General features: G+C 50.3%; 1 protein-coding gene across 2 annotated transcripts in view; it reads right to left on the reverse strand.

Moving 5' to 3' along the window:
• Positions 1-1606: 1606 nt before the first annotated feature.
• RGS5 (regulator of G protein signaling 5) overlaps positions 1607-27461 on the reverse strand; it is a 36838-nt gene continuing 10983 nt past the window's right edge. The window contains exons 2-6 of one of the 2 annotated variants that reach the window (XM_019747354.3): positions 18242-18352; positions 13439-13500; positions 10357-10523; positions 6385-6570; positions 1607-5809 (exon numbers count right to left, since the gene is read on the reverse strand). In XM_019747354.3, the coding sequence (XP_019602913.2) occupies positions 6409-6570; positions 10357-10523; positions 13439-13500; positions 18242-18352 (502 nt within the window). In that variant the 3' untranslated portion in view covers positions 1607-5809; positions 6385-6408. Of the gene's footprint in view, positions 6571-10356; positions 10524-13438; positions 13501-18241; positions 18353-27461 lie in introns of both variants that reach the window. The other variant, XM_019747353.3, reaches the window with a different exon arrangement.

Raw genomic sequence — 27461 nt, forward strand, 5'->3', positions numbered from 1 at the left:
CTTTATCACCTCTCTGCTCCTCGTCAGTAGAATTGTTAAAGTCAAGTAGATTTGGAAGGCGTGGTTTTCGTTGCTGTGTTAAAAAGCAGTCAAAATAAACGTTCAGTTACAAGGAACGCGGGCACAGCAATCTTTTCGTCCTATTCATTAGAGCGTCTGGGTACTGTTCCCTTTAAGTGTCTTTTACGTTTTCCAGGAATTCTGCTCGGAAGCAAGGTTGTTTCGGGCACGTAGCAGCACTCAGGCGGGCGTGTGTTTCTCACAGGTGACAGTTCCTTCCCCAGCAGTCACAGGACACCACTTTTCAGACGTCACTAAGACTTCCAGTCACCTGCTGCCCGCCCGTATGCCCGCCGCCCGAGAAGGGTGACCTGGAACCGTGAGCTCATTCCCAGGGACCCAGCAGCCTGGCCAAGAGGCCAAAGGGGGCGCAAAGCCGCCTCCTCACAAGCTTTGCTCTCCACTAAGATTCCCACCCACATTTTTTATTATTTCTAACTTCTTAGAACATTGAGACGGCAGGGTTGGACCGAAGGTGGAAAGGCACGGGCAGTGGGCTGGGTCTGCAGGGGGGGCACCTCACATGCAGAAAGCTCTGGAGGCTCTGGGGGGCCTACTGAAGAGTTAGGGCGTCTGGAGAGTGATGTGTGGGCAAAATAATTTTCCCAGGTGCTGCTGACTTAGAAAACGCGACATTAGCAAGATGAGCTCTGGGGATGGCCCGGCTTGGAGGACGTGGCTGACACCCCGCGTGCTTCTCTTGGCCAGTGGGAGCCCCAATACCTCATGCTTTGGGGGTTCGCACATGGCCTGGTGCCCGGGGACCACAGCAGTCTGCGGGGTGAGTCTGAACTCTCGGCTTCGATTTGTGTGATGACTTTGAGAGCATACTTCTCTGTGGGCGAGAAGAGAAGTGTCAGGGATCTTTGCTCTGACGACATTTCTGATGGAAACGCTCCGAAGCGCATCCAAGGTAACTAAAGAGAAGTGGTGTTGAGGAGAGTGGCAGGAGCCATACCTGCATTCAACAGAGCAGGGCCTCACGGGAACTGGGACTGAGCCCAGGAAGTTGCCGGAGCAGGACAGGCACTGCAGCCTGTGTCCACCCCCCCCTCTGCACACGGGTCTCTGCCTGGGGTCTCCCTGTCCGGCTGCTCCCCTCCGAGCTCCTCTCTCCACGCCCCCGCCCGCCAGGTGTATGATTGTAGCTGTTTGTTACCTGGTCTATCAGAGCGCCAGCCCACAGCCATGGACCTGAGCTGCAGCTTGCAGGGCACCTGCTTTCTGACCTTCCCCCAGTGGGCGTGGAGAGAAAGGGACCGCGTTGCTCAGTGAACAGTGCGGGTTCCAGGTGACAACATGTGTCGGTCCCCCTAACAGTGAACAGTTGGGTCCCCTGAATCCACGGGGAAGTCCAGAGAGTGTATGCAGACGGGGCACAGGTAGCTCCCTGAGCCTGCACGTCAGGCCACATGACAGGTGACGCTTCTTAGGACAGGACCATCCCAGGCGACCAAGGGCTCACCTGGCGAGGAGCACAGTGAACGAACAAGGCCGTCGTCTGTCATAGAGCAGGCGAGAGTCAGGAAAGATTGCACGAGGCGGCTCTGAGCACACATTTAATGTAATATGCGTGACCGCGGTTACAGGTACACACTTGGGGCTTTATTTGTCAAGAAGTGAGTCACATAGTACACGGCGTATTGGATACAGAGCCAGAAGAGAAACACAGCTGTTCTCCCACGAAAAACATATGGGATAAATGCTGACAATCAGATTTGCAAACCTTTCACTTCTATCCCCTCTCTGGGCCCCGTCTCCGGAAGACGAGGTGCGGGCTGCAGCATTTGGAAAACATTCAGTTCCCTGAATCCTGATACCATGTATGAAGAACTTTGGGCCCAAATTATCCAGATGACTTCTCTACATGACAACTCTGTCAGCAATTCCTGCTGCCCTGGCTACGCAGCAGCTTGTGTGTTTTCTTAAATAGGAGGCTAAATGCTTCCAGATTACATAATTGCTAAATGTTTGCTCCTGCAGGGGGAGGGGAGGACGGGGGACCCACGGTGTGAGGTGGGGGGCTATCTCAGGTGAGAAAATAAGTAACTTGCATGGGGTTTATTAACCTGATATGAATGATATGATATGAAGCTTGACGTTATGAATGTTCAGAGTTTGATGTGTAGCTTCTCTACTAGAAAAAGAAGGTAAGGAGGTTATTACTAAGGGTGAGGTGAGCATGTGACATAGGTGTCTTGGTTGGTTTTTGTTTTTCGCCCTTCACTCTCTGCCCTGAGTTTCCATTCAAAGCCACGAACGTGTCCTCAGCTGGAGGATTTGAAGTGCCCCGTCCCCACAGGGACGCCCGACGCTGGGAAAGCCTTCCCTTGGGCGCCTGGTGCTCTTTGGGGTGAAAGCATGAGTCGCACGAGCCGCAGCTGCTACCTAAGAGCCTCGTCCCTGCAAGTGTTCCATACACGCTTGTCTGATAGGCTGGGGACACTGGGTGACCAGACAAGTTAATGACAAGTCAGGCAGGACGTGTGGGGACGCACTGAGACCTCACGTCCAGACTCTGCAGACGTGCCGGCCCTTGGGTTTGGATACTTGGCTGTCAGAAACCAAGTTCCCCACGCTCTGCTTTCCGGGCGTGCAAACCGAATGGGGACGTGGGTTCTCCATGGCCACTCTTCTCTGACCAGGCGCCCCAGGATTTTAATGGGAGTCAAGAAGTGCCTCCCTGCCGCGTCGATGCTGAAGGGGAGGCAGCCGGCTTCTCAGTCACACAAAGCTGCTCTCACCGGCGCCTGGGGGTGGACCCACCCGCAGGCCTGGGCCCTCTCTTCTCTACCACTTTCCTCCTCTCCTTCCTCCCACAAATCTGCTCAATTCCCAGGAAACAGGGACAATGGCCCCGAGATGCAGTGACTTCAGGGGTAAAAGTAGTTTCCTTGACAGCCTTGAAAACAGCCTTTTCAAGATTGCTCAGATGACCAAATCTGTGACGGGACAGACAGCTTGACAAGTCCCGCCTAGGGTGCTATTAGCTGATTAATTGATTGGCTGATGGTCAAGTTTTTATTGAAACTTCCGGCCAGCTATTATTCTCTGGGAAATCATTAAGTCCATCCTGTTGAAAGGGAGGTTATACAGAGAACACATCCGCCGAGCAAAGCCACGGCTTTGTGGAGGGTACAAACAAAACACAGTTTCCTTCACCAAGTTCGTCTCTTTCTGCACTAAAACCTGAAACCGACTTAGAGCGGGATTTACACAGCAGCGAACAGGGTGCACGGGGCTTGGGAGTGAGTGGGACAGGACGTGCCCACGTGTGTGTGATCCCCTCGGTTTAAAAGGACTCTGAGTGCCCTAGATTTCAGGGTGTCCATCTGAGAGAAAGAAAATGTGTGTGAGGGTGTGTGTGTGTTTACAGGAAAACACACTGCTTTAATAGATAAACGAGGGACACAGACTCCTAATTTACTACTACGAGTCCACAGTCTGTCTCTCTTCTGGTCCAGTGTAGACCCTAATCTGAGCCAACCCCCAAACCGTCAACCCCAGGCGGACGGGTGCAGCGATGGGCCTGGCCTACCCTTAGCTTTCTCTCCAGAACAAGCATTCACCCCACTCCCACTGACCACGCGTTGGTCTCACCGCCTCCCTACATCCCGGGTCCACTTACGACTGTAGTTACATTTTCACCCCACGCACCACTTTCCCAGGCGATTTACTCAGGGGACAGGAGGAGGAGGAACAGGAGGAGGGAGGGATAGCGGCTGCACAGTTTCTCTCCTGAAGATCATCCCAGTTTTTCTAATTTCCCAGAATTAAAAGAATGTATTTCCTTTGTGTTACCACGGAAACTTCTAGTAACACAGTTTTTTCTTTTTCTCTAAGTTTAGAAACACTTTCAAAAGATTTCAAACACTTTTCCGGGGCAATTTTGATGTGCTTGCTTTCTCATTTGGGGCTGTGATATTTGCATTCCTTTTAATCGTATTACTTCCTATGTTAGGAGAGTTTCGAGAGTGTGTGTGTGTGTGTGTGTGTGTGTGTGTGTGTGTACTGCCTTCAATTTAAAATCACATACGTGTACGCATACACGTCTCATGTGGCCGTGTGTCTGGAAGGCATCCCTTCCCTCAGCAGCCATCACCGCTGCCCTTGCTTGGGTGCTTTGCCTGCCTCCGCCTCCTGGGCTGAGCTTAGGCCAGAGGAAAGGCCTCTTACAGTCACTGACAACCCTGCTCACTGCAGGGTGTGCTGTCATCCTGTGAACACAGCCCGTGTGGTCACGGCAACACCACCCTCTGCGTGAGCTCGGTCACGGCTCTTTGGGCATTTTCAAACGTTTAGCTATTTTAAATAATGTGAATAAAATATTTGAATTTTTAATTAAGTTAAATCTTTTCTTAAGAACGTTTTGGCATTCAGGAAAAAGTAACTCACCTACATTCTTGGGGTCTAAGCTTTCTGGCTGCGTCAGAAAGTGAAGGGCTGGCGATTTCACGCTGCCTGGGGGCCGTGTGGACAGATGCTGGGGGAGGCGGGGCCAGGAGTTTCTGATGTGAGTTGCCTGTCACTGGGACACAAATGCGGAGAGAACGGCCTCAGGATGGCAACGCTGACCTGGCCCAGCTGTGCCGGCTCGGGACGTGGTGATGGGGCTTCTTTGAGGCGAGTGGGCCCGACAAATAGGAAGCACTCACACCTCACTAGCGGCTGCTGGCCATGGACCCAGTCACTCCAACCCATTCGCGGGATGTGAAACGGGAAGTGTTCACATCATCCTTTGAAACGACAAAAATGACAAAAAGGGGAAAAACCCAACCAAGACACCCAGTGTGTCCCAGAAGAACACAGGAACACAGCTGCTTCGCTTTCCATGTTTGTAAGAAATAACTGAATATACAGGCTACAAACTTGTGAAACTAGGAGGGTGTGAATGAACCAGGGAAAGGAGGAAATGCAAGACTACACCATGTGATCTACTGAACCGTCTCCGAGCTTTATTACTCTTGAAAATACTTTTCTGATTCACTGAGTGTCCTCAGGGTGGTTACCCTCTAGCACAGTTCACTTTGATTCTCCTTGTCACTGAATCATGTAAATTATGACTTAATCAAACCTACTGAAGATGAGGAAAAAATTCTAGCAAGACTTGTAATAGTGAAATACAGAATGAAAAGTTTAAACCTACTGAAAAAGCCGTGGGCTCTCTGCGAGCTGTGCGAGGCGGGCTGGGTGTCAGTGAGAACCTGGGTGAGGAGTATAATCCACTAACACAGGGCGGGGACGGGGGTGCTTTAGGCTGACGTCAGTCTGCAAAACGTAGGGGACTTTAAAACTCCACCACATAGAAAGCTGCTACAAGGAGTCAAGTTCATTTTTCCAAAGGTAATTTGGTGTTTCTAAGATAGTCATCATTTGCTGAACAGATGGCATCGGGATCACTAACCACTTCCAGTTGACAGAATCCCCCATTCTAGCGCACAGCCCTCTGGATTTTGACGGGCGCGACCACTGCAATGAACAACAACTGTTTTACGGGACCAGAGCTAACATTTTAGAACTGAGATGGGTTGAAAATAATTTGAAAACTGAAACTCTGGGCCTGCATACCGGAGGCAGAGACACATTAAAAAATAATCCATTGTGGACCTTAGTGCACTGATTTAATACAGAATTTAGAACTTTATGGGGGGGATGAGGGAGGTGTAAAGAGGAATCAGTGTTGTGTTGGGAGAGACTAACACACTCGTGCTATGTGTCTTGTTTGTATTCTCCAGCTGATGTGACGACGCTGTAGGGGAAAAACAGTATTTTAAATAATGTATTTGTGTAAACAGCCAGAGAGTGGCTGCCTCCTAAAATTCCTACGACCTTTTACTACCCAAGGTCAGAAGTACTTAGAGGGGTGATCCCGGGTCAGAATTACAGCAACGAACGCCATCAGGTACTCGCACTTGAAACTGGCCGTCCCAGAGACATCTTTCTATCTGGATGGGATGATGCCCGATTAACACATTATTAAATAAAGCCAATTAGATCTTAAAAAAAAAAAAAAAAGAAATCGGCCGTCCCTCATGGGCGCTCGTTTTCAGAGCGATTTGGGTCAGTGGTGTCATTGGTTCGTCCCTATGTTCTCAGGCAGCGTTTCCCTGGGAGTCGGACCGGGTCCAACAGACTGAGTGTGGCTTAGTTAACACAGGGGTGGGAAGAAGACTGGAAGGAAGGCATTCAGACAGGAAGCTTCCAGGAGGACGCAGGGACGGCGAAGCGAGCGCGGGGTTCCCTGTGTGGGCGGCTGAGCAAAGCCCCAGCGACCGGACGGTCCTCGTTGGCTGGGGACGCGGGGGTCACTGCGCAGTAACTCACACGCGAGCGCAGTGGCCACGGCTGCTACAGGACCAGCGCCTGGTACCAGGGGGAGCGCAGGAAGCGCGGCAGACAGTCCTTCTGCATCAGAGCGTGGACTCTCTTCTGCGCCAGATCGAAGCTGCTCCGGGAGGGCTCCGCCAGGTTCCTCAGCGTGATGTCCTTGGTGACGTGATCGATATTCACCTGTCGGCCCAGAAGCAGGGGCGTGAGTCCACGGGGGCGCGGGAGGGGGAGAAGTGGGATTTTTCGGCGATAACACCACGAGGGGAAGAGTCATAAAGGTGAGAAGGATCATTTCTACTTACAGGCCTCGGTGAGGCCACTGCTGCGCTAAGTGCCTGCGGGACAGACCCTCCCCTGGCGCTCACTTGTCTCATTTGGTCCCGCGACCTAAGAACCAGGCTTTCCTTTCCTGGGGGAGGGGGAAATGTGTGCCTACAGGTCCGAGGTGCAGTGGCGTCGCAGGGTCACAGAGCCAGGAATTGCGTTTGAAAGCAGACAGGCAGATTTTGAACGCAGGTGTCCTAACCCCAGTCTTCCTTCCACAGCCCTTGGTTTCACGCTTCCTGGCGGAGAGTGAAGGGGACAGGGATTCTGACCAGCCCAGGCCACAAGACCCCCACACGACCTCAGAAGGGCAAGGAAGAGGTCTTTCCAGAAACCACCAGGAGACCGCCGAGCGGCAATAAAAACAGTGGATCACGTGGGTGGGGTGCGGTCTGCGCAGGCACTGCCAACGGCGGGCGTCACCGCACAGCTCCACAAGGCGGATATACACCCACATTTTACAGTGGGGGACAGAGCTGTTACATGTTGGCCCACGGTCCTGAGCGGCAGACGCCAGCAGTGCAGCTTTTAACCCGCACGCTGCAGTGTGAGAGCTGCTGTGGCTGCTGTGTCCCGAGCTCAGAGGCCATACACCGCACAGCTGTGGGGCACCATTCCGGCTGGAGTCCCCGTGACTGGTCCCCTGAAGGGATGCCTGCCTGAGCATGACTGGAGGGGACACTGTACACCACGTTGAGGGCTTTAATGACCCTAGGGATCTGAGTGCAAAAGAGAAAGAAATGGAACGGAAGCCAGCCAGGGGTTCTGAGGTGGAACACTACAAAATACCTCCGGTCTCTCCTGGGTGCTAGAGGTCCTGGACGCTGAGAGAAAGCATTTGGGTTCAGAGAGCTATGGACCGGCTGTAGGTGGACGTAGCGACAAAGGCAAGGAGGGGGCCTGCCAGGCCAGGCCAGGCCAGGCAGGGGGAGTGAGCTGAGCCCCAAGGCCCGGAGTGGGGGAAGCTGAGGCTACACTGAGACTCCCCGCAGGTGGGAGGGGCCGGCGTGCTTTCCTTTCTGCAGGCTGTGGAGACAGCCCCGCAGGTGCTGGTGACAGTGACTAGCCCAGTGCCTGCCTTTACCCACAAAGACTCCTCGCCCCAAGAGGTCAAGCTGCAGGCTCGCAAACAGCGTGGGACAGACGTGCTGCCACCGTGTAGATTTCTGTTCGCAGTGGCTTCTCTTCCCGCCATGCTTACGCAATGCTTCTCCCTTCTAGGACCTCAAGTATTCACCAGCTAGGTCGGCCGTCTTACTCAAAATGGTTAAATGTCTAAAACGTGTAAAACTCTCTCCTGATCTTATGTTTTCAAAGAAGCAATGCATTTAAAACTCTCTGACACATCACGTCCGTCCACCAGCAGATAACAGCTACTTATTACTTTTATGTGCATAGGCCCCTCTAACGAAGCATTCTGCTACATATTCATCTGTTTACTGAGCCAGGAAAGTGCTATTGCATTCGTTTTAAAATACGGCCAAATGACAGTTGGCAACACGCAAATGACCCCCTTATTGAACCACGTGCAACCACTTCTCCTCTTTCAATCAGTCAGATTCTTTCCCTTGGTCTCTGTTAGTTCCTGACATTGAAGACCTGTGGTGAATATTCAGGGACAAAACTGACATTGCTATTTGCCTGGGTAAATTTGTTATATACGGCAATCCACTACTCATCAAAATGAAATATTAGGTTGGTTAAAAAGTAATTGCAGCTTTTGCAATTGTTTTTAACCTTTTAAACCACAATTACTTTTGCATAAACCTAATAGTAAGTGTGTAGGTCAATGTACAAGATCTGGACAATTTTTAAAGTAATTAGTACCTACAATTTATCAAACGTATTCTGGGTACACACACCTATATATGACATGTTCACAATTAAGGGCATTAGAGAGCTTCAGGCAGAGCCTTGCCCTTGGGTCTGCAAGGTCTGGGGTTGGGATACCTGCATGCATTCGTCTCGCAGGTGTTAACAGAATGCTGCCAGGACCAGGCATCATATCCTTTCCGATAAGCAGCTCAGAGAAGGGGGCGAGGCTACTTAATTCGAGTCCACAGCCCCTTACAGTGGGGCACCATTTGTTTGCTCTAGTGACTCAGCCAGGGTTTTATCTGCTCTGAAACTCCCTTTTTAATGTCTCATATTTTCATGATTACACCAATGTTTGCATAAGGAGCCTTGAGAACCATGTTTTCCTAGAGTTCAAAGCAACTAGCTGTAGTCTGGGTAGTCTGAATGCGTCACTTGCCGTTAGCAGATATTGCAACAAATCCCAGAATGCCGTGAATAGGAACGAGATTGGCAGGAAGGTGGGCTGGAATTGGGGAACCCTGGTGAAGCTGGGAAACGTCTGTCAAATTTAATACAAAATTCATCTCCTTGATAACATTGTAAACAGACAGACGAAAGGACAACCTAGCACTGATGGAATGAGAAGTGGGGCTAATGGGGTGGGAGGCTGAGGGACGGAAGAGGAGATCTGGAGCGGATCCCCAAATTAATTTGCACAGCAAGACTGAACCCAGTTCTCCTCCAGGACTCTCTCATTTTCTCCACCATGACCCACGGTACCCAAAATGCTCCTGCCCCTGACCTCCACCTCCTGTGTCATGGAGGGAGCTCAACTGTCGGTTATATTAAGGCGTATAATTAGTCCATCCATTCAAACATATTCACCCTTAGGGGTGATGGTGACGAGTAATTCATACCCAAAGGAATAAATATCAGAGGGTGGAATTCCAAGGTCTAGAGCACCCGTGGGAGAAAAGGGATCTTGGGGGTGGGGGTTGCCCTCTCATATCGTCTTAGGTAGATGACTCCTCCCTACAGGGCTTCTGAGATCACTCCTGGGCTGGATTCCAAATCTTGATGAAGTATTTACTGTCCAGATTGGAGGAAGGGTACAACACGGAATGAAGGGTGGTCCGATCAAAACATCAACAACAGTTCTGGCGGTGGCCACCCTGAATGCTACAAAAGGCTTTTGAATTCAGTTTCCGTAAGTAGCAAAGAGCATATGAAGCACCCAGAGCGCCTCTGAAACCAACACGCATCTTGTCTTTAGCGGTCAAGTAACGGTCTTCTGCCTTCCAGGGTCTCTAGTGCTGTCCTGTAACGATCTGGTTTTCATGAGGAGGTACCCTGTTGTCCCAGCTGGACAAACAAAGGGGTGGAGGGAAGTAGAGGGAAAAACGGAGTTTTCTTGAAGTAGAAAGGGAAGGGAAAAAGGGGGAGGGGAAGAGAGAAAAGACAAGTGGTAGGAACGCTCGTTGGGCACGAATGAGCTCAGACACAGACATGGATGTTTCCACAGCCACTGGTCCCTTCCAGCCCCACAGCCCTGCAGAACGGTCTTCACTGTCCCGTTTTCACAAAGATCCTAAGTTCAGAGAGGACTCCCTTATTCCTCCCAGATCACACAACTCGTAAGTTGCTGCTGACGTATGCTAGACCGTGGTCTGCACTGGGTTCAGGCTCCTATCTGCTTGGTCTGGCTCCCAGGTGGTGCCTGAGAGGGGCGGCCGGTCCCCAATCCAAGCAGCCTTTGGCTGCAAACCGTCATGATGTCAGCCCTTCCTGGGAGGTTGCCGAGCTCACTCTCACGGGCCACACTCACCCCCGGCCCTCAGGGCCTACCTCTTTAGGAGCCTCCGTCTGGATGAATTCGTCATAGATTTTCTTTGCCTTCTCAGCCATCTTGGCAGGGGACTTGGTCTTCTTGTAGTCCTCACAGGCGATCCAGAACTCAAGGTTTTCCTCACTGAATTCAGACTTCAGGAAACTTCGGAAGCTGGCAAGTCCATCTAGCAAGGAAAAAGGTCGGCTGAGGAAATTTACCCATCAATCATCTGTCTGTCCATCCATCCATCCACACTGTGTCCTGATGCATAGCCTAGGCTTGCTTATTGCACACTTCTGTCACTTATGTAAGAGCCTTACAAACATTAACTCATTTACTTCTCATTACAAACCTAAGATGCAGGTGCTGTTAGTATCCTATTTTACAAATGAGGTCAGAGAGGTCAAGTAACTTGCCCTTAGTTAACCAGCTAGTAAGTGGCAGAGTCGGGTTGAAATCCAGGCAGTCTGCACTTGGATGGCAAAGGTCTACTTCTATGGGGACATCAAGGAATACTGTGAACTCTGGGGACTGATTAATGACCAAAAAGGAAACAGTACATTTAAAACTTGGTTTGCCAGCGGAAGTAATATTAATGTTGGTTATCATGTATAAATGACTTGCAATCCTTGTTTTCCTTTCTACAGACGATTTTTGAGCAAATCAGGCACTATGGTAAGTCACATAATAAGGAAAACAGACATGGTTCTGCCCTGATGGAGCTTGTGGATTCTGGGGGAAGCACATAGAAAGAAAATGAAGAAGAAATAAGTGATGGAAAGACAGAGGAGGAGAGAGTCAGACGCGGAACAGGAATGCAGCAGAGGGGGAGGGGCTGTCCCACTGGCTGAAGGTGTCACCTCCCCCAGGATGCCACTGTCCTTTGCTTCTCTGAGGTCTCTGTGTCCAGACCAGAAGCTCTTTTCACTCCAGCTAGCTTGAATGGATAGACACCCTTTTAAGGAAAGCATTTTGACTATAGGAGTTATCGAATGCTTTCCCATTTATTGCTTGTGGAAAATTACTGGCCCAAGTTTTAAACATACGAGTTACTTAAGAGGATAATTATGTGAAATTCAAGATTATAGACGCACACACTATATATTCACAGACACATATTACATAGTACACACATATACACATATACATTATATAAAATTGAATAAAATATTTTTTAATATTCTACATATTTGCACAAACACACACACACAGGCATATATTAATATAACTTCCTCTCTGAGAAGTAGGAAATATTACTGCAAAGTCTCCGGCCTCAAGTTCACACCTGTTTGCGGACTGGAAGATCTGAACAGCTCAGCAAATGATAAGTATGAACACTAACTGCCTAACTTCTACCTTGCCTTTCTTATGCCGATAGCTTCTGGCCCTAAGAGCCAGAAACATAAGAGCATATGGTCCTCAGCAGTGGTCGGGGCTGAAAAGGATTGCATACGGGCACGTAAGTGTGGATCCGTCTCCTTAATGGCTTTAAAAACATGGAAATATTAAGAGTTGCGCTAGTTCTCAGGTGCCCTGACAATAGCAATAGACACCTGGACCCAGGGTACTTAGCACTCACAGTGCAGCAATGTGTCACCTGTCAGGTTGCCACTGGCCCCAAACTCACGGTGGAAGACAATGAATAAGCCAATTGAGAACCATGTGTTTCTCTAAGTTGACTTCACGGAATTTTGGGTCCAAAAAGCAACAAGAATTCATTCATGACCCATTACGTCAGTAAACATTTACTGGACACTTTGTATGTGTCAGGGCAGGGTACTCTGCTTAGCACAAAAAAACAAAAAGAGAATCCAAATTGGGTAAGACTGAGAAAGCTCTGAATCAGAGGCCATGGTGTTCTGCCCCCGAGTATGAGCTATGGGTCCTGTCGCTGGTGAGCAGAAGCTTGCCCACGAAAACAAGCCATGCGAATGTTCACACACCATCCAACACACATTCTTTGTTATACCTTCTGTGCCTCTCAATCACAATCGTCCTGTGAGAAATATTTTTAAATCCTTATTTTTGGGAAGTATCTACCAAAGTTTCCTATTTTATTCTTGTGGTGAAGATGAAGAGGTATGGGTTGGGTATCTTACATTGAGTCATTCTTAGAGTGAACTATTCAACACATATTTATTCTCCCCACACTGTGCACTTCCTGTTATGAAATTATCCAGATTAAAAAGACATAGCCCTGGCTGTCAATGAGTTTAGACTCCATCACAGGAGGGAGAGAGTATGATGAGAGTACAAAGGAGCAAGTATTAAGTGGCATAAAAGATGTGCAGACGAATGTCTCTGGAAGCTCAGAGGAAGGAGAAATGATTCCGGATGGTCCAGGAAGACCAAGCGTTCAGTTTGTAGATTAGCTTTGATCGGGGATGGAGAATTTCAACAGACAGAGATACGAATGCGAAGCATTCCAGCCAAAGGGATCACGTGTAGAAACCCTGCAGGGAACGGATGACGGCAGACCAGCCATCCAGTTCTCACGGAGCAGCTGCACCATTGGAAACGGGAAGCTGATACTGCAGGCTTGGGAATCAGTAAGGACTGCGGATGAGGGAAGGCAGGTAGTGCTCAGGTGTGCTGGCCTCAGCCTGGAAAGGAGTTCCCTCTGGTGCTTTTGCCCCGTCTTGAATAAAGACATACAAGCATGCTGCCAGACGAGGAAACCGAGGCTGGGGACATCACAACCCAGGTCAGGTCACAAAAGCAATCAATGGCAGTTTGAACTAGGACAGACTCCCCACCCCTGCCTCGTGGCCCAATGGTCTTTACACTGCTGTTCAGTCCTTGTCAAGGAGGCTAAGCTAAAAAAGGCAGCGTCTCTACGTTACTGATGAAAATATGAGGGGCACGCAGAGCAAGTCAGGCGCTCACACAAGTCCGCAGGATAGGGGGGCACACGCTGCAGGCACGAGTCCTCAGGGCACCCCATTTCTACCCTCTCCACCTCCGCCCTCTGCACCTTCCCTTGTTGAAATTGCTTTGGAAAACTGAAGACACGTCAGGATGGGGCACGGACTCGGGCAGCACAGGGTGCCCACGCCTCTGCCCCTCCACTGGCCTTTGTAAGCAGCAGCTCAGACTTACAGTTGTTCTGCAGGAGCTTGTCCAGGGAGTCACGCCACTGCAGCGCCTCTTCCAGCGACGGCCTAAACCGGGAAATGACAGGACAAGGCGACGGCTGTGAGAGGGAGCCAGACACAGACACCCACAGCCACCTGTATGGACCTGCTTTTAGAAACGACACGGCCGAGAACCCATTCTCAGGAGAAGTGACAATTATTTTCTTTCTAACTATTGGGTTTGCTTTCAGACATCTATTTGATACGTTTTCATCTCTTTTTGAATGATTTGGTTAGGTCTGTCCCTTTTGAGATGTAAAGTCTACTTGTCGTGAAGCTGTGTCTTGATATTCTTGTGTATGTCACGACACTGGCTCCATGTGGGGTCTTTTGCCAGATGAAATCCAGCTGAGGTTGATGAGACAGTTTCTAATTCTACTTTTTATTTTGCCGTCCCAGGCTCAGATTCAGCCTTTATTTATGTAGGGAGTCCAAGAGGGCAGCACATTTTTTGGGTAAAGTGCTGTGAATAATTCCTTCACTTCTCTCTCCCTCACTGTAGAACACATATGGGTTGGGAGTCTTAATTCTATTATTTTTTTTTTACACAGTTTTATGTTTTTACCATTTGAACGTGAAACATGCTAAAAATGAGAGTAACCAACCTGGAGAAATCATCTTTTCTCCTGGATAGAAGCATAAAAACCTCAACACTGATTCCTTGGAAATTTATTTTTACTAGAGAACTACCTTCCCTTCCCTGTTTTCTTCTGGCCGGTACAAAGGAGCACAGGAAGGAGAAAGGCCGTGAAGAAGGAATGTCCCTTTATTTTTCTGCCTCTTTATTGCTGGCCAGGAAAGGATCTGTTTTCTGCCTCTCCTGTATTACTTCCCCCTGAGAACTTTTCCAACGTGTAATTATCTTGCACCTACATTTTACACATCTGCGTTTCCTCAGACAGTGTTTTGCATGTAGGAGATGCCCCCAAGTCTCTACTGACTGTTCACTGAAACAGGATGTTACAGTGTTGGGCAGAATTTGGAACAGGCCTGCTTTACTCTCGGAATCGCTTTCTGATTTTATAAATATTCTCATGAGGCCTGTCACCCTCCGTCTGCCTTCTCCTCTGGTTGGGACAGAGGAAGGAGAAATGACAGGAGCAGGTGCATCCACCCAAAGCATGTTCCCAGGTCCAACTTGTCCCCGCTGGTCTTGTGAGAACCAGGCTAATGGTCGCTCTGGGCAGCACATCACAGGCAAGATTAAATCCCTGAAAAGAACATGTGCAAAGCCGGCTTGGGGGCTAAATTCGTCCAGATGGACCCGAGGACACAGTTAGCGAGACGCATCCCGCAGCAGGAAGCCCACTGTTGTGACCACCAGCCTGGGAGGCTGTGCAGGGTCGTCCTGTCCTGATTCTCAGAATTTGCCCGGTCTCATTAAGTCCGACTTCTTTGGAAACAAGATGGATGCAGATCTAAATGACCACTAAGTGCCCTGGTTTGCAAGCTCGTAGCTGACCACAGCGAGTGGGCATGGAATGCCTGTGTGTGGGTGTGGGGCACGGGGAGGAAGCCGGTTCTAAGGAAAGGCAAAGTAAACACTGCAGAGATGATTCACTGGGGGTTGCATAATGCCCAGTGTAAACGCCGCTCATCCAGGAAGTGACCTCTGCCTCTCCCTGTGTTGTGCTCCCTGAGTCCCTCACACGGCAAGGATGCTATAGGTGCAGCTACAGCTAGTCCACCAGCGAGACCTCCTCCCACCCATGGCACAGCCCTTCGGCAGGAATCCACACTGCGTAAGGGCGTGTCGAATTAATGCATACATGAATGACGGTTCATTGTGCCCAGAATGAGTCTGATTGATGAAAGCCACAAATAACCCAAAACTTAGATTAAAACAATTTTAACCTCATGAAGCATCACTACAGCTACTGGCAACTCTGACGCGTACGTATTAGGCTGTAACCATGGGAGAGTATTTTCATCTAAGCACCTGTGGCCCTTCCGTCTCCTCCCTCCCCTCCCTTCTTTCTCCTCCTGTCTTTTAACCCACAGTCCCTGGCACACACCCTGTTTCCCCCCAAATAAGACCTGGCGAGACAATCAGCTCTAATGTGTCTTTTGGAGCAAAAATTAATATAAGACCCGGTCTCATTTTACTATAATATAAGACCGGATATAATGTAATATAATACAATAAACATAACATAATATAATACCGGGTCTTATGTTAATTTTTGCTCCAAAAGACGCATTAGAGCTGATTGTCCGGCTAGGTCTTATTTTTGGGGAAACACAGTAGGTACCATTTATGTGTGGATGTCATTCTAAACTTGCAAAGTGGTAAAACAAGAAGCAATGGAGCTGAAAACCAATGACAATGGCAGGGAGAAAAGGAACATCTAGAACACAAACTGTAAGAATATTTATGTCAGCTCCTGAGCACTTTGCAATTGAGGATAAGCCATGATAAGGGTTATTGCAAACTAGGTTTATGTGGATATTAATTTGCTTGCTGTTTATTACGAGGACCTTCAGCAGAGTCTGAGGGAAAGCTCACAGGCAGAGGGTGGGAAACGTGGGGGTCCTCAGAGAAAGAGAAGGTGGGAGGAAACAGGGATAGCCGGCCAGGAAGACAGTGTCACGGAGACCACGGCTCAGCACAGTCAAATCCTGGGGCAAGTCAAGGCTGAGGCCTTAGCGAGGACAGTGTCCTGGGGTCGCAAGGCTCAAACCTGGTAAGGAGCAGTTAAAGCAGATGCTGGAAGGGTGAGTGTCCCTGTCTACAGGTACCCAGTGAAGCAAGAGAAGGGACAGGAATAGAATGGGCCCGGGGTGGGAGAACGTTTTCCAGAGTGGAACGTGGGTCCGTGTTTCTTTCGGTGGCAGAGGGTCCAGATGCAAAGGAGCGACTAGCGGTTCTGAAATGAGCCAGAAGCCGCCGGGAGGTGGGGAGCCAGGCAACTGCTTTCTGTTTTTCTCAATGGTTCAACGTTTTTTTCCCTTCTAATGAGAATAATAAAAATATATTTAAAACATAGAAAATGCTTTTTAAAAAAGGGATTGGTGTTTTTTTGTGTTTTTTAAAGAGAGGGGATAAAAATACATTCTGTCCGGAGAAGGTTTATTTTATCCTCCGAGGTTTGTTTTCATCTGAGAGAAGAACATGGGTTAAAAAAAAAATAGAGACATTTTTAAGTGGGGAGAAGAGAGGTCACGGAACGTCTCGGACTCCCGGGGGCGCCCAGGTGGGGAACTTGCCAAGGAAGGTGGTGGGCGGGGCTTGGGGAGGTGGGCGGGGCTTGGGGTGGGAGGTGGGCGGGGATTGGGTGGGGCGGGCGGGGCTTGGTGGGAGGTGGGCGGGGCAGCTCTGCAGTGCCCCCTGGCGTTCCCCCCAACCCACCCCCCACACACACAGCCTCCAGGCACATGAAGGATGTTTCAAAAACAATTGCCACTTGTGGAAGGGATGAAAAGCAAAAGAAGAATATAATCCAACAAATGGCAGCCTCAGGTTTTCTTTCCAAATTGCTTCCCCCAAACCCCTGTCCACCCAAATAGTAGCTCAAGTGTCTGTGTGGGATATTAAAGAGAATCAAAGCAGGAAATGGGGTCCTATGTTTAGTTTTTAAAATTGATTCCAGCAGAGCAGTCAGCACCACACCGTTTACTTCAAAACAGACTCTCTGATCCACGGCTGCCAGGAGACGCGGTTCTCCCCTCCCTTAGTGCCTGGGGCCCAACTGCATATTGAACTAGTTTCTTCTTTCCAAATGCGGAAAAATCAATTATGCCTCGCTTCCGGTTGGGGAACACTTTGAAGTAATAAAAGAAGGAGAATGGAAATACCCACGTAGGCCGATGGAAACAGATCAAAAAAGAATGACCCATCTGTCTATCTCCCAGCCCATCCAGCTATATTAAGTTGAAGGTCATTTAGACAAAAACTGGCCAATTTAGAAACATGTGAAGTTCAGAAGGCAATGGAGGTTAAAAGGGATTCCTGTATTTTTACCAAGCCTCTGTGATCTCCTCAAAGCTTTGAGGCAGAAGAGCGATGGAATCTGAATACACTTGGCTTTTCTCCTTCCCGCGTTACTTTGCTGATGCTCATGGGCTCCTCTGTCATAAAGGGGGGACGGCCTGTTGTTGCCCAGGCAACACAGGCTGTGCAGCCAGGGGACAGAAGGTAAATGGTGTGGATGCTGTGGGGCCGGGTTTACTGCCACCACAGGGGTGCGGTCTCCTTCCTAAACTGTCGGAAACGTGTGTGGGCAGCTGGGCAGGAGGGAGGGCGGCAGAGTCCAGACAGAAAGCCTCATTTATGGGTCGGGGGCACGTGTGGCACGTGCACGAAACCGGAAGAGCTGCTCCAGTACTCACGCCCCGCCAAGGGCCCGTCTTCTGTCCCTCTATGGGACCTGGAAGGGATCGTATCTCGGAGAAGAAACTACGGGCTTACACTGTGTGCCTGATCTCGGTATCTTCCTGAGGGAAGGGCTCCCCGCCACCTCCCTGCTGGGGAAGCGGCCCTGGAGATGGCCCAGAAGGGTGCACCCTGGTCACCAGTAATCAGATCAGGACTAGTGACCCGGCCGCAGGCCAGCAAGAGATGAGGTGGCTGGTGCCATTTTATAAGGTGTGGTCTGTCCCTGCAGCAGGTCCTGCCAGGGCACAGGATTCCGCTCCACACACAGGGGAGTCAGGGAAGATGCCTGTTTATAACCGACTCAATGGGGCACCTATGACCTCCAGGGATGGGGGGAGGAGTAGTGCTGTGCCCTCTGCAGGGAGGGGGCTGGACTCCACACTCACGACTCACTTCTGGGTCTTGGCTGGTTTCTCCGGCTTCTCATTGTATGGAATGACAAGGTCAACAGCCGAGTCTGGCTTCTGGAGGAGAGTTCCCAATTTGATCTTAATCTCCTTGGCCCTGAAAGAAGAGACGTAAGGGGGGCGAGAAGACCACGTGAGCACACAGGTCTGAAAACGTCAGAAGCAAACATGAACAAAAGCCCACTTCACTGTTGCGGCAGGAAGGACACCAGTGCAGAAATGGGGGCACCAGTGCTAACAGTGGACATTCAGCAAACTCGTCCGTCCCTGGTTAATCTGCATTGTCTTGTCCTAATCTTAACTATGTTTATATGTATTCTTTCACCTTATATATGGCAGGTATTGTAAGCATGATTCCCACTTTACAGAAGAAATTGAATGACAGTTTAAGCAACTTACTTAAAAGACCCCAGCCAGTCCGGCTGGAGGTGGGCAAGCTCAAGCCGTCCAACCCCGGGCTCACAGATGGAACGCTCCCTGCACTGCCTACCTGGCTCCGGAGGGTCTGGTTCTGGCTCTGCCATTAATTAGATGACATCTGAAAGAACCTTCAGTTTTTACTGCCAGACCTCAGTTCTCTGATCGGTAATGTGACAGTAACCCAGGTGTTTTCTCCAGCCGTTTCCAGCTGCAAACTTAAGTCACTCTGCTTCATGATTAATGTTTCTATGAAGCATTCTTCATCTACACGGATTGGTTTTTCCCAGCCCCTGCCCATCGTTCCATAATGGCCTCCGGGGTAGCTTCCGCACAGGGAGCCTCCGATGGACAGACACCAAGTGCCAGTGGCTGACTTCAGCTGTGTCACAGTCCTTTCCACCCACAACACACTCGTGATTGGTGCTCAGAGCTCTGGGCTCGCCTCCGTCATATGGTGCCGCTGTTTTCATGCCCAGCCTCAAAACTAAGCTTCTGAGTTGTCCATTATTGTATCGTAAGTCTAAACCTGCAAAGCACCAAGCAAATCATAAATGTGCATCCATAAGACAAGCTGTGTATATGGGAGAGCCAAACTGCTGTCCGTCACAGTCACCTTGGCACTACATATATGCTTTTAAGATGAGTGTCAAACTGCATGATGGTTATTGATTTACGTGTCTGTTTTCCAAGCTGGATATGAGAACCCTGCAGGCGGAACTGCATCTTAAATACCTCTTAACTCCTGTGTGTAGCACAGCGCCTGGCAACACAGTCAACATTTCAAAAATATTTGCCAAAGTGAACTAAAAATATCTGGGTTTTGTTCCTCACAGACCTGCTAACATGTATCTCCCGGGCCAGGCTGATCACAACCAAAGCCTTAAAGAGCCGTGATGAGGTCAGAGCTGGGCCCACGAAGGTTCTGCTACTATAAAAACACTTTCCTTATCTGTTCACATGCAGACGTGATGATTTCAGTAGATAAAATGTATACGATTAGCAATCATGGATGTCAGGAAGAAAAAGTTAAGAAAACCTACTGTGTAACTTGCCAAAAACATAATACTGAATCATACCATAGTTTCCGTTAGTATTGTAAATATGACTTTAAAACTGTGATTCAGAATTAGTCACCTCCACACTATCCTTTCCTTTTCGTTTCTTTCTGTGTCCCTTCTTTCCCTAGGACTCTCTCTGTGGCTGAAGCCAACTGGGGTCCACGCCAGAGCTGAGTCAGCTCAGCCGAGCACAGCCTGGGCCTGAAACTGGGGGGCTCTGCTGCTGGGGCGTATATAAAGCTGAGAGTAAAAGGTCTCACTTTGCCTCAGGCTCGGCAGGTTGCTTGCATTATCCTTTAGGTTTCTTTGCCCAGAATTGGGGGCAGACAAAGCAGGGCGTCCTGACAAGTCTCCCTGACAGCGGCCTGTGCTAATCCATGGGGCTCACTGAGCCCAGCCCAAACTCAACTGTGTTCCCTCGCTTCAAGCACCAAGTCAAAGCATCCAAAAAACGACCCACAGGTTCCTAAGAATTACACCCACCATCTCCCACATTCTACCTCTGGAGACAAGAGCCACCACACGTCCTCTTTCTGAGGTGTGAAGGGGACACGTGCTACCCGTTCTGGCTGTGCGTGGTGCCACTGCCAGGAACGGTCCCAGTCTCCACCCCAGAACGTCATCCAGCAGCACTCCTCAAGGCTCCAGACACCCATGTCCCCCACATGGAGACTGCACGTGGGGTGGCACCTGTCTTCAGACCCAGCCCTCACCCAGCGGTTTTGTCAGCAACACTTGGAGAGCGATTATCTGCGGACATTTCCCAGGCGCTCAGCCTTGAGTGTGGCTGGTTCTCTGGGGGGTGGTTTTGCTGTTTTCCCTCCACTTCTGTTTCTTTCTCTTCTCCCTTTTGCTCCGTTTGAGCCACTCTGTGAAGAGGGCCGCACTGTCCTACAAACTCAGCCTGCTTCTGACCCCTGTGGCCACCGCGGGATGCACTGCCCCACAGAAACATGGTCTGCAAATGGTGGCTCCATCCCCAGACGTGCCCCAAAGCCTTTCAGACCAGAGTGGGCCAGTGCGGTTTTCTGCCTCGCTGTGTGTAGGTGCCGTGGGGGTGATGCAGGAATCGCTGCCGTCCAGAGCGTCGCCCGTGGAAAGCCGTCTCCTTCCTCAGAGCAGACGTCAGATGGCTGTTGCCCCAGGTTTGCCCCGGGGTGTAAGCGAGAAAGGAAATGCAGCGCCTTGGAAGTACCTCTTTCCATGGCTTCACCTCCTGGCTGACCCAGGTTCAAACACAGGACATTAAACCGTCAGTGTATGTGGGCCAGAGGTCTGCTTGGTTTCACTAGGGTTTGGAGTACAGACCATGACTAACAGTGTCACATCTCTTCTCACAAGACAGTGCAAGTTAAAAGGCTGAAGAGCTGACAGATGCTGAAGCTGAAACCACTTGAAACATTTTCCTCTTTTTACAAAAGCATCGGTGTTGCCACATTTGTTTCTCTCAAGCTCGTTCCTGGAATACGATTTCCTCCCACTTTCCGCCCCCACAACCACCACCACACTTAAAATGTAGGAAAGAAACGCACCAAATGAAGAATCACACTAAACACAGGCTCAGACCTACCACTTCACTTTCCTCTTTAAGATAAACTTGAATGTGTCTGACGTTATTGAATGTCAAAAACAAGCCCTTCCAGAGAAGAAAACTTCCTAATGTGTTGACGATTTTAACTCAGTCTCTGGCTCTACTTGACCACACACTGGGAGTTTTTCTGGCTGTGTTACGTTAATGCTTGTTAACAACTTCTGCCTCCTCTCACCGCCTCCCCCCCACCCCTTGTTATCCGTTGTTTTACAAAGATTTTTGGAAATAAAATCAGTTGGAAATGGCTGGGTGAAATTTTAATGAAAGGTTCAGAGGAAGGTAACGCTTTCTCTAAATGGCTCACATGACTGGTTTCAAACTGACAAGGGTTTGAATAATTGTAGGGTTGTGCAGTTTTAGAGCCGTGCCCTGTGTGGGCGCGCAGGCCAGGAAACCCAATTTCAAAAGGCCCTGGCCACCTCGCTCATTCCTGCTAAGGGGCGAACTGAGTGAAAGTCATAAGGTGCACAAACGTGGGAAACAGGACAGGCGATCGCTAAAATCAGAACCATAGCTGAATTGTGGGAACACAGTTATATTCAAGTAAAATGTATCAATAACCAAGTAACAGGTCCTGTGTGTGGAGAGTCAAGGGTTCCAAGGAGGTTCCTTGCCTCAGCGACTCGGAACCGCTGAGCACAGCAGCACACGCGTGACCCGTGTGCAAGGCGTGTCCTGGGCATTTGTACAAGTGGACGGCGTGTGCTGATATGAACAGAGGCCCTGCCCTCAAGGAGCTCAAACGTGTCCTCGTGTGCTAGCGTGGAGCCCATGCACGGAGACGGGCTGTCCCAGCCGTGCCCCCCACATCTCAGAGCCTCTTCTGCCCTTTCCTTCACCGCCGTCTTCCACCTGCACTTCTGTCTCTGCCTGTTTCCTTGGGCACCGCCGGTCTCTGCTGTTAGACTGGCTGCCCCCCCCCCGGGCAGAGTCCATTCCAGCCTCAGCACTGACCCAGGGCTCGGCACTTAACAACTGCTCCATAAAGATTTACTCTATAAACTGATGACTCGATCAACGAATGACTCTGGTAAATGGGTTATTCATGTTATCAGATGTAGGTTTGCAGACTTTCTCTGAACAGCCATGGTTAGCGCGAAAACCGCTGCTCTCGCGATATGGCGGTGACCATGTTTGTTTACCTTGAGTACCCCTCTCGCGACATGGTGGCAGCCATATTTATCGCGAGAACACCCCTCTTGTGCGTGGCAGCCATGTTTGTTTACTTCGATTAACCTCTCGTGCCATAATGGCGGCCATGTTTATCGCGAGAACACCCCTTGCGCGACATGGCGGTAGCCATATTTGTTTACTTCGATTAACCTCTCGGGCCATGGTGGCGGCCATGTTTATCGCGAGAACACCCCTTGTGCGACATGGCGGAAGCCATATTTGTTTACTTCGATTAACCTCTCGTGCCATGGTGGCGGCCATGTTTATCGCGAGAACACCCCTGTCGCGCGCGGCAGCCATGTTTGTTTACTTCAATTAACCTCTCGTGCCATAATGGCGGCCATGTTTATCGCGAGAACACCCCTTGCGCGACATGGCGGTAGCCATATTTGTTTACTTCGATTAACCTCTCGGGCCATGGTGGCAGCCATATTTATCGCGAGAACACCCCTCTTGTGCGTGGCAGCCATGTTTGTTTACTTCGATTAACCTCTCGTGCCACAGTGGCGGCCATGTTTATCGCGAGAACACCCCTTGCGCGACATGGCGGTAGCCATATTTGTTTACTTCGATTAACCTCTCGGGCCATGGTGGCGGCCATGTTTATCGCGAGAACACCCCTCTTGCGCGCGACATGGGCACCCACCATGTTTGTTTATCGCAAACACTCCTCTCGCGTCATGGTGGCAGCCATGTTTGTCGCGATAATACCCCCCTCGCGACATGGTGGATCCCATTACATCCTGATCCATGAACCAATCCCATCAACTTCTACTTTCAGAACTTCTGATTAGACTGAAAATGATACAACAAAAGCCAACTCAAATATGCCTCAAAAATGAATTAATGTTTGTGTGACGGCGCCACAATAACTTTAAAGAGATTTCTCTTTTTTTAAAACCAATTTTACTAACATTCACTTCAAACTGGCTTTCTGCCCGGCAGGTAACGGCAGCAGCGGGTAAAGGCTTGGGCACGAGGGGCGGACACTGGCCTGATCCGTCCTGTTCCCTCTCCAGGCCCCAAACCAACTCCCCGCCTCCTGGGGACCAGGCACCGGGCTGCGGCCGCCCTGGCGGGCGGAGGACTTGCCGTGCAACCGGCGACAGAGGCCGCGCAGGCCGCCTGCACCGCGCCCCGGCCCTTCTCCCGCTTGGCGCTGCGGGCGCCCCGAAGACGAGCCGGGAAGGCGCCGGGAGGCCCGGGGAGCAGGGAGCGGGACGGGCGGGTGACATCAGGCGGGACGACGTCACCGCCCCGTCGTCAGGGGCTCAGCAGGGAGGCGAGCGGGGCCCACGCACACGGTCCAGGCCCAGGCAGGAGTGGGGTTCGGGGTGATGGGGAGAAACCCACCGGAGTGGGGTTGGGGGCACAGGACAGGGAATTTATGACACGTGTCCAAGACAGGTCTCCCAACCGTCCCCCGGCGGGGACCAGCCAGTTAAACCCGACTTGAGCCTGTGCTGAGACGCCCCTGCGGCTGGGGGCGGCGGGCGCATCAGTGAGGCAGCAACGAGAGCAGACGGTTCCAGGCTTGTTTCCGCAGCAGCAAGAAGGCCTCTCCTGCCTCCTCAGAATGTAACACACACCCAGGAAGGATAAATGGGAGTTTCTAAAGCACTTGTTGGACACCAGTCTCCAAGCTGGACAGTACGTGTCAGCAGACCCGAGACGCGAAGGAAGAAAAGAGCTGCTGTGCGTTCTTGTGGCAGATTTGAGTCACAGAGACAGAACCGGAGCAGAGGGTGACAGGAGAAGCGAGCCAGGGTATGCTCACCGCTGGACCCACCTAGAGACATTCATTCCGTTGGAGGCTGCACACAGCCTCTCTCTAGCTGCTCAGCTAAAACTTGACGTCAGCAGGGGTTGTTACTCATGGCTCACAAGACACAGGGATTCATAACTGACCTGGAAACCCTGCGAGCAGTATGAGGAAATGTCCGTGGAAAACCAGTCCATGTTGGAACTGAAGGCCCAACACCCCAGGCTCTTCTGAACATGGCCCTTTGAAGTCAAGGTCGAGTCTCAGGTGCAGGGACGAGGCAGAGCGGGGTCATTTTGGTGGAGAGAGTGTATCAGTTTGGCATCTAACATTTTCCTGAATTCACCTACTTCAATTTGAACTTTACCTGCTGTAAAGTTTGTGAGGAGTGCGTGAGATGATGCATGTAAAGGTGACACAGTGCCTGGTGCATACATAGCATGTAAAACATGGTAGCCACCACCACCACCATCACCACCATAACCACCACCACCATCACCACCACCACCATCACCACCATAACCACCACCACCACCACCATCACCACCATCACCATCACCACCACCATCACCACCATCACCACCATCACCACCATCACCACCACCACCACCACCATCACCACCACCACCACCACCACCACCACCATCACCATCACCACCATCACCACCATCACCACCACCACCATCACCACCACCACCACCACCATCACCACCATCACCACCATCACCACCATCACCACCACCACCATCACCATCACCACCATCACCACCATCACCACCATCACCACCACCATCACCACCACCTCTACTTGTGTACTACCCATCTTATACCACCTAGTCTTAGTTTGCACCAGTTTCCCTTAACTTCTGGGATATTAATATTTAATTGCATTAATCATTTTCTCTTGGTTAGATGAATGAAGTCCATGCCTTAAACATTACTTTTTTTGGCAAAATAACAAAGATACTGAAGTGAGGGAATCAGGAAAAGTCAGAAGAAATTTCTGGCAGCTCGACACTGGGGAAGGTAGGAGGAGAGCCAGGGGTTACAAGCCAGGAAGGTCCTGGACCGTATCGCTGTGATTCAGAAGGAAAGTGAGCCGTGACTCCTGCAAGACCACGTGGAAAGCCATCTTTTGGTGCCCTTGCTTTCTCTCTGTTGGTGAAATGCAGACCGGATGTGGACAGGTAGATAGAGTCTGGCCTTCCTTCAGGATGTGTCCTCTTTCTCTGTCACCTGGGGGACAGACCACTGGTACGTCCATGAGGTTACTGGACTTTCACTTTAATCATGTGACCCCTGAATCTAGGTGCAAGGACTCCACCCACAGTCAAGAGGTCACCCCTGCTCACAGCTCACAGGCAGGAAACAGGTGGTCTGGAGCAGCTCTTAAAGATGGTAACTCAGATAAAACATACATTTACTGAGGTGTTCATTCACGTTTTCCTCTCTATATAGTTTTTCCCCTTACTTTCGAGATATATGGAGGCCTTGCGCTATTTAAAATGAGAACTTTTAGAAGCATTGTTTTTTCCAAGCATGGCCACACCCTACGCAAGGATTGCCATGGAAATTGAGATGTGTCCCATGCTTCTGTGGCCTGTCTCTGACACACTCATCACTCAGGGGGGGTTACTGGGGGTGCTGAAGGGACCAGACAGGACAGAGGCAGTTTCCTTCCCTTTGACCTTCAATTCCCTGTCTTATTCCAAATATTGTTGGCAGGAGTTCTGGATTTTGGTAATTCACTTTGGAAGCCAGATGATGGATAGTGGGAAAATGGTCCTCAAGCTGAGGAAAACAGAAATTTATGGCTTATTCTGAGCTTCAGAGGTGGAGGGTCAGGAGGCATTCCCACGAGGGCCTCTCTGAGCATGGGTGGGACCCAGTCTTTGAGTGTCTCCAAGTTACTCTGCTTTAAATCACAAAGACAGACTTTCTACTCATGCTTTCTAGTTGTTCATGACCCTACTTCGTTTAACTTGCTCTATGTATTACAGAAGAAGCAAATAGAAGTGGCACTAAGGGCCCTGGAGAAGGAGGGAGGGAAGACGAGTGAGGAAAATTCACCCAGACCTAAACTGACATTGACATGTGTCACGTCACTTAAGAAAACTACTGCTCAGGGACACAGTGTGTCCTCCACGTGAACTTATGGAGCAGATGCAAACTCATGTTCCCAAGTACTCAGAACACTCGGCCAATATTTATCACTGCCAAATTATTAAAAGGGTTTGTGGAGCAAGATGACTGTTTCTTGTTGGAAGGACAGAATTAGATGTCAAACCATTTCTTTTCTCCTGTCCCCAACATCTTGTCACGGCACCTCATTATTCTTGAGATTTCTATTTTCAAGAACGGTCTATGCGTTGGTTCGTGCATTCAGTTCTCTATGCATTCGCTTACCAGACTCTAACAGAGAAACCGCTGTGTCAGGCACTGTACTGGAGACTCGGGGAGTGTTTTACAAAATCAATTACAGAGTGTCCCTGACCTCGAGTAGCTTCCACCTTATCAAGAAGGTCTGTATACTTCACTTCATTGGGACACAGCCACGAGGGACGTGGTGGAACGAACCCTCGGCCAGAAGGCAGTGCACGGAGCTCGGCACACGGAGTGCACTGTCCGGCCCTGGGCCAGATGCGTGACGTATGCGCTTCTTCACTGGAAAAGCAGTGATGCTGATACCGTCTGCCTTGCAGGGTTAAGATGAGAATGAAATCAGATCGTATCAAACACCCACCAAAGTTGAATCTGAGGAAGGCAGGGTAAGACGGGATATGAGCCACAAGAAGATGGCAGCGTTCTGTGGGGGCTCAGGGGAGCGTTAGCTTCTCCCAGGGGAGAACCAGAGAGAGCGCCCCAGGGTGGGTACCTGGGGGTGAGTGATTGGGCTGCAGCTCTGAGTAACAGGGGAGGAGGAGACACTGCTTTGGACCCAACGCAGGTGCTCTGGTCCCGTCTTTCCCCAGCTTCCCAGGGGTCCTTCCTGAAGTCTAACATGGAAGCCCACCTCTTCCTAAATCTGTACTAAAAATTCCCAAAGGTTTCCCGGTCCATGAATATGTCACAGGGTCACCGTCCTGGAGACTTCTCCCCAGCATTCTCAGAACATCCCCTCGTTTCCTCCCAACGAGCAATGCCATTGGCCGTCACGTGGAGAGCTGAGGGACGCAGGCCCCCCAAATTGTGTCGTTCCTGG

Source organism: Rhinolophus sinicus, chromosome 11 (genome assembly GCF_057876585.1).
Source record: "Rhinolophus sinicus isolate RSI-liver-muscle chromosome 11, RSI-T2T, whole genome shotgun sequence".
Taxonomy (NCBI): domain Eukaryota; kingdom Metazoa; phylum Chordata; class Mammalia; order Chiroptera; family Rhinolophidae; genus Rhinolophus; species Rhinolophus sinicus.